Source organism: Meleagris gallopavo, chromosome 5, assembly GCF_000146605.3.
Source record: "Meleagris gallopavo isolate NT-WF06-2002-E0010 breed Aviagen turkey brand Nicholas breeding stock chromosome 5, Turkey_5.1, whole genome shotgun sequence".
In the NCBI taxonomy this organism is placed as follows: Eukaryota; Metazoa; Chordata; class Aves; order Galliformes; family Phasianidae; genus Meleagris; species Meleagris gallopavo.
The window spans coordinates 27,638,325-27,649,234 of NC_015015.2; the positions used below are offsets into that span (position 1 = coordinate 27,638,325).

A 10,910-nucleotide genomic window follows, 5' to 3' on the forward strand; every position below is an offset into this window, starting at 1 on the left:
TCTTCAAAACTACAGGGAGATAGCTGATGAAGCTTTAAATTGTAGTTCCATACCATTTTGCTTTTAAATTAAACAAATGATCTCAGTTTTTGGAGCAGTGTTTGACTCTAGGGAAACTATGCCATTAAGAGAGTGCCAGAAACACATCTAATTGATGCATGTCCCAAAAACAGCTCCAAAGAGTGTAGACATACCAGATATAGATTTCAAGGAAATTACTGAAAGGCTTCAACAGAATGTGATATGTGAAACACTGCATATGAAGGACTCACTATCAAAAGGGTAAATTCAGTTCAAGAGATATTAATCTGATTACCTAAGAGGTACTATGAATTGGATATGCTCCTTTGCGCACCATATCCAAACCTAGACAGATGGAGGAGACTTTATGCTCTACTTTCTGACATGTAATTAGTTTTTAAGGAATGATCAAGTTACAGATAAAAGTTTCAAACAACCTTTTTTATATGGAAGTGCTGTGTACAGTAACTATTTCCATAAGATTTTCTGACTATTTCCTTGAGTGGCACTGTAGATTATGAGCTCCATGACTTGATTTTTCTGTTCTCATTTTCACTTGAATGCTCTCTGTGCACCAGCCTGACAGAAAACCAGTCCAGCAACATCTCTAAACAAAGCGCTCTATATAGAGCTCAAACTCAGGACTTGTACAGACTAAATTGAGTACAATTTTATGCAATATGGTTTTTTAATTCAAATTTTAAGTAATTTTTCTGCACCATCTTCTCCTCTCTCCTTCTTGCACTCACTGACATTTTTTAAGGTCTAAATACAAAAAAGAAAATGTCAAAATAAATTACCTTTTGCAGGCCCCACCCTTGCCAGGTCACACAGCGGTACCACACCCTAACTTCCATGACTGCACAGGACGAAGTCACTGGCCTTTGATTATCAAATCAATTAGCTATTAAAATGTCACTATCTTACACTCTGGTAAACAGTACTTTTGAGAAACCCATTTGAAATCTATTTTTGTTGTTGCTTATAAACCTCTTGTAAGACTGCAGCAAAACAAAGCACAAAAATCTCCAACTAGGCCATCTTTAAGTTTGCATTTTATATTACTAAGACATGCAAGCAGCCTTTTCAAAGCTTTTCATTTCACAAACCACAACAACATCCCCATGAGGCCATCTATTGTTTATTTTGCCATCAGCATTCTGCATCTGGAAGGTTGTGCTTGCATCTACAGGTAAGTAGCAATTATACTTCTACAAAAAACAGGAAAAGGCTTTGCACACCTCTGCTAGCATTGCCCCATATAGCTTTTAATTACTTTGAATATAGCTTTTAATTATTTCAACAAAGAGAAACATGGGCAAGGAGAGTTTGGGAACAAGTATTTTGGAAGAGGTGACTTGGGAGCAGAGCAAGGTGAAGGAGAGGTGGCAGGGCAATAGCTGCAGCTGGTAGGCATTCAGCATTGGTGGCCCAGTCAGCACGCCGCCTGGGAGCTGGGGCTCAATGCCAGCCAACTGACAGGGGAGCGAGGGAAGGGGAGAGTCCATGAAGAAAGGCTCTAGCAGCGTGGGAGGACTATGACCTTTTGATCTCCGAGATGTTCCTAATGTACTAAAGTGACATGTCAGCTCTAATAGGCTACAATCCCCAACTGGTGGTAGGGGCCTACAAATTACTGTGCGATCTAAAGGCATTTGTTGTGATGATCCTGGTCTGGAAGGGGCATATCACCACTTCCCCTGCAGGACTATCTGGCAGTCTATCCCAGTGGTTCCCAAACCCGAGGTCATAACCTCCAGCAGGGTCAGGGCAGCGCAGAGTGGGGTTGCAAGCCTGACAGAGATTCGATTGTTTATGTTAGTATTTAGGGTCGCAAGCTCGGCTGGAGTGAGTTCATCACCAGAAACAGAGGCACAAACAGAAACCATTTGGGAACAGCTGGTCTAACAGATTTCACACGCGGAAGCTTCTTCTTGATACTCAGCTGTGCCCGTGAGACTCTGTTACATGTCCATGTGCCAGCCTGAAACAACAGCTCCCCTACCAGGTATCAAAATAGTTCAAATTACTTTCAAAGAGTCATGGCTGCTTACCTAGTAGTGGCATCTGATTTAGGTTTTTATTTCCTAACAAATTTTCCATTAATAGTTAATAGTAAAATCATTCATGTGTAAGCCTCTAACTTTTCTATCCTTCTTCAGAGATATCTGCCTTGTCAGCTACCAGCTCAGCCAGGGATCTTCCGTAGGCTGCTGCTTGCCTATCACACTGGAGCAATGCTGGGAAACTTAGGAGTAGAAACTGGGATACACAAAGCCCTCCTCTAGTTAAGCTCCAGGCATTTCTTCTTTCTATCACTTCTTCACCTATCTTTCTCTACAGCAGTATGACTACTCCAGTTATTCTTCTCTGAATGCTTGTTTATTTTTTATTTTGATAGTATATTGAATGAGGAAACCAACTGAATCTAGATTAGATGCATTTTCCCCTTGTGGAGCATGTAAAATCTGCTCAAACTCAAGCTGCCTATTTTCATTAAATTAAGAGACTGTGCACCGACCATACATTGTGTTTTTATTATCTTGTTACATTTGGGTTTGAATGTAACCTTTTAGCAGCAGAACATCACTACCAAGAAGTTCATTCACATAGCAGAGCACCCAGCTTCAATCTCCAAAAAAGGCTAATAGGTTATAAAACTTCCATCATCTAAGAAAATAAATCATTATTACAATAATAAAGCAGGAAATACACACAAATTAAGCAGAAACACCAATGTCTTCTTTTTACGACTAAGGGGAATCATCAATTATACAGGCTGCTCAAGGTTAACAAGGAGCCACATTTTCAAACATTCTGCAGTAAATCCAGAGGAAACCCAGCTGGAACTACCACCAGAACATAGACATCTGACTTTTGAAATCATTCTCAGTCTTCTCTTCCTGCCTCTTATGCTCTGCATAACATCTGTACCAAAGGTCACACCTAAATGATTCATATTCTGAAGGTGAGCAATATGCTTCATGTAATGCCGCAGGCCAAATTCAGGTGCTTCACTGTAATGTTTTCCTCAGGTACAGAAATTAATTGGATCCCTGTGAGTCCCACCAGGAGAGAGATCCACTATGGAACTCCACAAGACATGGGACTGAATGCTACCAAATAATGAAGATTTGTTTTTTTCTCCTGAGCCTCTGTTTGTACAGATTAAAGGAGAACTTAAGAACCTAAGAATAGCATGAAACAAATGTAATTGGTCATGGTGCATGCACAAAAGGTGCTTACTTCATTCCTACCCTTGAATTCATTTTCACAACATATTTTGAAAGGTAAGTCAACCTGAAGTTATTCCATGAAAACTGGGGTATAACGTAGGGCTGCAGAATGAGTCTAGACCCAAACCATGTCTTGTATTTCTGATTTAAGCCACCAGTTTGAAGGACCACAGAAAAATGCAGGTTCTTTTCTATTTCACATATAATGGAGAGAAAGGGCAAGGGTAAAGGAGAAGGAGATGGAATTACTACCTTTATATAACCAGGTCTCCTAATGCTACTGTTACGTTATAAATAAGATTCTAAATTCCAACCTATACTAGAACACAGTGTCTATATTCATCCACACTGAAACATGAGTTAATCTCATTTTAAAATGTTTAAGATACGACAAGTAGCAATCTTGAAATAATGCTTTATAGCTATATACCATGAAACTCATTGACTGACCCGTGCATGCGCTCAGTTTATTGCAGTTGAAGGAAAACAGGAACTAGTATTGGGAAACAGAATTCTCATGCAAATCCATCTCACTTTGTGCTGTATGGTGCAAGACATACTTGGTCTTGCTTTGTCTCAGCTGACGTGCTATATCTTCTAACTACTCAACTATGACTGTAAGCACTTCTGTTATCATGTCTCCAACGGTATAGATGAGTGATTCCCAACAAATATACCTGAAGGGATTTTGGATTACAAACTGTACTTAAAAGATTTGAAGTCATATCACACCTTCAGAAAGAAACCACAACAAAGCAGCAAAACTTGGTATTCTACCATCTCAGCAATTAGAAAAGGAGGGACAAAGATTCTCTTAAGCTGATATATAGAAGCCTTTGAATGCTCCTGCTGACAGTTTTCAACCCTTTCGTAGTCTAGATCAAGTGATTACATCTGTCATTCAGCTTGAAACCTCCGTAAACATGTACAGACTCTGCACCATTGTTTTACTGAGAGATTTATCTTTCAATTAAAAAGTCATTAAAATTTGGCTGGATGTTAAATGTCACTACTTCCCACTTGTTGAAATACAGCAATCAAGATCAGTACAGGTTGACATGTTATCATGAAATCTAACTGCTCCATATACCACTACAGCTCTGCATCATGTAGAAACAATCACAATATCATTTCCCCTAATGGTTAATATCATTTGTTCCAGGCCCTGTAATGATGGTGCACTTCCTCAAAGCACTGACATGCCTACTCCATTATTACTGGGAGCAGTTACCAGAAACATGAACACAGTCCAAGCACAAGAAAGAAATCCCATTATCTTAGGCAGGATTTTTTTTTTTCTTCTCTCTTACATATATCAATAGGAATTATAAAGGTGCCTGCTTTTTTTGGCAGTTACTGCTTAGCTACCCTGTAGTGAAAATGCTACATATTACCCTGGCTCCTACCAGGTTAAGGATGAGTTCTTTTCTCACCTTCCATACCTTCCAGTGCATACGAGCCTTTTAATCTTTTTTTTTTAGATTTCCTGAAGCTGAAGAAATAACTCAAAGGCAGAGAACAGACTGAAGGAAGAGAAAGCTTCCCACAGTGTCACTGACTTGGATCACAGGGTCTATGCTGGGGTAGTTTTTTAGAAGAAAACTGAGATGTGAAGTCCAGCAGCACAATAAAGGACTAGAAAGAAACAACTCCACCTGTTCCATTACACTTCACATGAACTGGAATCAATGAGTTGAGCAAGTTGATTGACTCCTACACAAAGTCACAGACACCCAGGGCTCAGACCTAAATGCACATCTCTGTAGCTCTGCTATCCCAGCATGGAGGGAAAATGGCATTGGGCCTGGCAACAGTACCATCACATAGAAGGTGGCAATTTATATTTGAAGTAAAAACAGATACAAATCTCACTATATCTCCCTGCCCCTCATGACAGTAGAGGGCAAAAGACGTTTTTGAATACTTCACTATCAAGATAAACCAAAAAATAGAGAACTCTATTACCTTTTCAGGTATGTGTTTTAGTCCTCAGAGTTCACACAACCGCATCAGCCTTGGGTAACATACCTCTGGTATGCATGGATGTGGATTAATTGTTGGAATTCAATGCCAGGTTACCTGGGAAGTATCTCTAGTGTTATTTGTACTCGTAGATTTTTTGCAAATTTAAAATCCACTAACCTTGACAGGATCTACATAAGAGGTCATAGTTAAAAGATCTTTCTCCCTCTGTCCAACAAATTGTACTCAAGTTACATAAACAGGCCTAGAGATCTCCACACGTCCAAATTATTCCATAATGATAACAAAAATGACAAAAGTAATGTTTTCAATAACTATTCCCAAATATTTGGGTCTCAGAAAGCCAGGGTGGATTCTTATTAAAAAGATAAGATATTAATTTATGAATTTTATCATTTAAGATAGTTTCATTTTTTAAATAACAGTAGTGTTTCACTGATACAAGTGAAACCACCTCCTCTATCATAAAAAATTGTGTAAATCAGCCTACAACAGAGAGTATGCAGTTAAAATATTAGAGGCTTAAAGCATGTCAAAGCACTATACTTTTATTTGAATTCATATAAATCTGGAGTACTACATGACTTATTCTGCATTTTTTTTAAAGCTACAAGGAAGAAGTGTTTTAGAAGCTTATTTAACAGCTGCTCTATTCATAAGCTCACAATTCCTGCAAAACAGCAATGTTTGGATTCTCCAGAATATTCTTTTTTATTTTTATTAAGTCACCTGTAGGTCCATTTTTAAATGCATAGTATACACATAAATCAATAAATTAAAAAAAATAATAATAAAACCAAACAACAGCCTCTCATCTCTGGGGCCCCCTCACTTCTCTTGACAATTCCTTCACTGTTTTCTCCCCATTCAGCACCAGGACTGAAAAAGGGGATTTGAAGGAAGGGTAGTAGTAAACAACAGAACTGATCTTACTCTGAGGTGAACAGCAGGTCAACTTACTATTTTCCCTATGAAAGTAGCTTGAAAAACTAAAAAGAAAACAAACAAAAACAAAGAAAAACAACAAAACAACAACAACAAAAAAAAACGCACCAACAACACAACCAACAAAAAAGTGGCAAAAAATATATCCCACACCTTTTAAACCAAGGCTTGAAGGGTAAGATGCTTCAACAACCTGATAGATGAATGGGCAGGGCAAAGCAACCAAAGAAGCCAAACATTCTAATTTAAAATGTTCTGCCTGTAGACTGAAGTCTCATGATCACAAGTAGGAAAATTTTGTGGGTGGGAGATATTATGGTACTTCTGTTCAACATCTTAAAAGAATTCAAGATCACAGCAACAAAGATGAAAAGGTCAGACTAAACTAAACTCATTGCTCACACTGTGCATTAACAATGTGCAAGCGTATGACAAACTGCTTGATGAACACAAATGGCAGAAGACTGAATGGTGGCCTCCCCAGAGTTAGCATGAGTTTACAGACAATTTTAAACAAAAAATAATTCTGACTTTTTCAAATAAACATTTGAAGGTGCCAGCTGAGACTGAAGAAGCCTGAGACAGATGTTTTTTGCCTTACATTTTGCACATGGTTGGAGGATTCTGTTCTCATTCATGCCAACACACTCCTGATCTTCTTCCAAGAAAGGTGGGGCTCATCTTTGATGTCTGCAAGAGGAAGTGTGAGCTTGCAGCTGACAGATATATTAACAGGATAGGCAGTGGTGGACTAGAAAGGACATCAAGTAGGTCATACTATCCTATCTCTTTGTGCCACAGAACAATATGCTTAATTTTGGTAAATTTGGGCTTTCCAAGACTAACACTTGTGAAACACAGAAACATCACCTGCCAGCTAGCACTCAAACAGACTGCCCGTGAATTCATTTCTAAAGAATCTCTATATTAGGTAAAATCCAGTCATGTGAACTTTGCAGAAATAAAAATAATACAGTTACAGTCACAAAAAACGGCTTAATCCTCTAGCCTAATACAGCTTAAACCTCTCTCATTATTAGAGAGATGATTATTTAAATAATTATTTAGGGCACATTCTGAAGTCTAGTGATAGTCATGGAATGGTCTGACATCTCCACAATTAAAAATAATCTTAAGGCATCTCAAACTTGTCTTTTACTAGAACAGTTAAAAAGCTAATCCACAAAGCAAGCATAAAAAGCAAATAGCAGCATTCACATCATGCTCAATCAAGTCTATCCCCTATGATAACAGAGTTTGCCACGTAAGAACAGTATGTCTAATAAATATAAGTTTGTCTTTCAGAAAAGAAGTTAGAGACTTCTGTGTCTGAACCTTTTGAAGTGGCAGAGAAACATACCAAACTTCAGAGGATAACCTGGCAAACACGTAAAGGCCAAATGAATGCAAGGACTCAGTCCATAGCTACAGAAACTTTCCTATTTTATTCAACATTAATTTGCAACAAACTAAGCATTGTTTTTCTGTCTTAAGGTAGAAGTATGCACAGATCTGGGCATTTAGCTGAATATAACCATTTCCTACAAGAAATACCAACAAGCACAGTTCAACAACTCTTACATTGCTACTTAAGTGCAGGAGATTTCACACTGCTTTTATAAAGCCTTTATTGTTCTCATAAACATCTAACGTTTTTAGGACAAGTTTTCATATGTTAGATTCTGATTTTAAAGAAGACAAATTTTGAGCCTGAAACAGCTTGACAATGTCCTTTCAGCTTGCTCATCAGATTAACCTTCTGTCACACATCAAATGAACAGCTTCCTTGGTTCCTTGCCTAATCTAACACATAACCCACAAAATTCCCTTCTAAAGCATGATCAGAAGCAAAACCAAAAGCTACTGTAAACATTTCATTTCTTTCTAACATTACATTCAATTTGAAATTTTCATTTCTGCCTCTCAGAAAGATCACCCTTTTAGCAAACCATTTTCAGCGAAGGACTGATTTCAGACAGGATTAAAACAACATATTAGACATATACAAACCAAGAGGTCTGATTTGCTTACAGAACTAATAACGTGTTACGGGTCCTTTCACATCTAGGTCACTGGTTCAAACTCAGCTTAAGTTAGTGATGAGTGAAAAGGAAGAATGAGGTAAGAACACAGTCATGAATCTGGCGTCTATTTCTGACTGCAACATATTTGCTTTGTGTGCATGGACTACTCACCTAACTACTCTTTCCTTGCAAAATAGAAATAAATATTATGGATGTCAGACCAACTCTGGGAGACAATTAGTCAACGTGTAACATATTTGTACCAAGAAAGAAATCATACATTTGAAAAAATGATGCCTTTCCCTTCCAAATCTAGTTACCAAATTTCAACTCTCTGACAGAGATAGGGAGTGAAATTCAAGCAGTGAAATTGAGAGATGCTTTATCAATGGATGGAGCCAACAAAACTCACAAGCACAATTTCAAAATTATTTAATGAGCCGTGTTTTGCCCAGGCTCTTGTTGACAAAATTATGAAGAGAACACGTCAGTCAGTGTCAAAGCATTACAGTGGAGTTATTTGCTGCTCTTTGACTTTCCATTTAATATATCTTCAACGTCTTCCTCTCATCTACTGAGCTGCAGAAATAATGGCAGCTTTTACTACTGCTACTGAGCCTTTCTGACATTAAGTCAGACAAGCTTGACAGGGCTGCCGTGATCAGCCAGAACAAAGATGAGCTGACTAGAGCCACCGGGAAGCTCAACGAAGAGAGAAAGAGAGGAAATAAAAAACCATATTACACAAAGAATTTCAACATTCAATTATCACGCCTTTGCAGGAAGATGAGCATTGCTTATCATCACACATTTAGGCCTACAATTGAACATAACTCTAAGTAACAAGCTCCTCTGTATCAGTCCCTAATTGAGGGCACTCTGGCTACTCCAGTGGGAAGAGTCGAAATTACAGCATTACATTACATGAAGACGTAAAGCAGTACATGGTATCACACAAAAAACTCTTATTACATTTACACAACATTGAGACTTGCAGTTTGAGGCACTGGGTTTGAAAAACAGGACAAGCATAATAGAAGTGGCAGGAATGAGCATTTGCTGCCCTTCCTTTGTGTTCAGTTGTTTCTCTTTGGAATCACAAATAATCATTAAAAAAATTAAGTTTGTGGCCTAGCCTGTGCATTAACTCTACTTACAGTCCAGAAGGAGAAAAATAACATCTTAAATATATGCAAATGAAAGTAGAATGTCAAGTAGCACATTATTACAAATGAACACAGCTTGAAAATTTGTTCCAGGCCCCTAGGAAAGGGCCAGTTAATAGTTGTTTTGTTTCATGGGTTTTTTGTTTGTTTTGTTTTTTTAATTTTCAAAGTAATTGAAAAATAACTTGTTCCCTTTATTTTATGTTAGGCTTGATAACCTGACTCTCACAGACCTCTATACATCATACTAAAGACTGCAACTTTCAATATGGGTTTGTATCACTATAGAGTTTCAGTTCTAATAGGAGCAATCTCTTACCTTCAGACAGGGACAAATCGTAAGCTGGAGACACTAGGTCTGCTGGGATTGCAAGGCCATTGCTCAACGATGTGGTAATCTGATTCGTCAAGATAACCTGCAAACAGACAAGCAGAGATAGGAAGGGAAATTAATCTTTATAGATCTAGGAAGGCAGAGAGCAGCCCAGGAAGGACTGGAATGCTTCAGGCACAGGCGCAGCATTCAGACAATTCCCTACTCTGACCCTCAACTGTTTTGGACCTCTATGTGGCTGCCATTTCTGCATGTACAACTGGTCTTTGCTTAGCTGATCGATAGAAGTTACAGAAAAAATAGTATGTAGTGTTTTTTGCTGTAAAGAATCAAGATGATTCTCATACTTGCATCAAAAACAGTCTCCACTCTGACAAACTCTCTGTGAAACAGCCTGTTTTCAGTTGTATCTGACAGGAGAAAGGGAAATTGGAATTCTTGTCTTAGTTTCAGATGGGACACAGTACCTTTTCTTCATCGTGTCTGGTAAAATGCTATATTTCAGTTTTAGGAGAAAAACAGTGTTGGTAACACACCGATGTTTCCAGTTGTTGCCGTACAGAGCCAACTGTATTTTAATTTTCTACTGCTCTACCAACAAAAGGGGGCAAAACTTGCTGGGAGGAAGCAGAATAAGGATATTTGATTTAAACTGGCCAGAGAGATATTCCATACCATATGACATCACATGGAAGGAAAGTTTTGAAAGGGGTGGGAGTTCAGCTTTTTCCCTTCTGCTGCTCAGGGGCTAGTTGGGCATCAGTCACAGAATCACAGAATTGTAGGGGTTGGAAGGGACCTCTAGAGATCATCGAGACCAACCCCCCTGCCAAAGCAGGTTCCCTACACCAGGTCGCACAGGTAGGTGTCCAGGTGAGATTTGAATATCTCCAGAGAAGGAGACTCCACAACCTCCCTGGGCGGCCTGTTCCAGTGCTCTGTCACCCTCACCGTAAAGAAGTTCTTACGCACATTCGTGCGAAACTTCCTATGCTGCAGCTTATGTCCGTTTCCCCTCGTCCTGTCTCCACGTACCACTGAAAAGAGACTGGCCTCACCACTATGGCCGCCACACCTCAGATATTTATAAACCTGGATCAGGTCCCCTCTCAGTCTTCTTTTCTCAAGGCTAAACAGACCCAGTTCACTTAGCCTTTCTTCATAGGGAGATGCTCCAGGCCCCTTCACCCATCCTTTGTGG

At 38.8% G+C, this 10,910-nt stretch overlaps 1 protein-coding gene across 10 annotated transcripts in view; it reads right to left on the reverse strand.

Moving 5' to 3' along the window:
• RAD51B (RAD51 paralog B) overlaps nt 1-10,910 on the reverse strand; it is a 345,984-nt gene that overhangs the window by 183,368 nt on the left and 151,706 nt on the right. For 8 of the 10 annotated variants that reach the window (XR_004159916.1, XM_019615646.1, XM_019615649.1 and 5 more), the window contains one exon: nt 9,695-9,791. Coding sequence is in view for 9 of the 10 variants with exons in the window: in XM_019615646.1 (XP_019471191.1) it covers nt 9,695-9,791 (97 nt within the window). In the remaining variant the exon portion in view is untranslated. Of the gene's footprint in view, nt 1-6,786; nt 6,876-9,694; nt 9,792-10,910 lie in introns of all 10 variants that reach the window. The other 2 variants (XM_031553573.1, XM_031553574.1) reach the window with 1 other exon arrangement.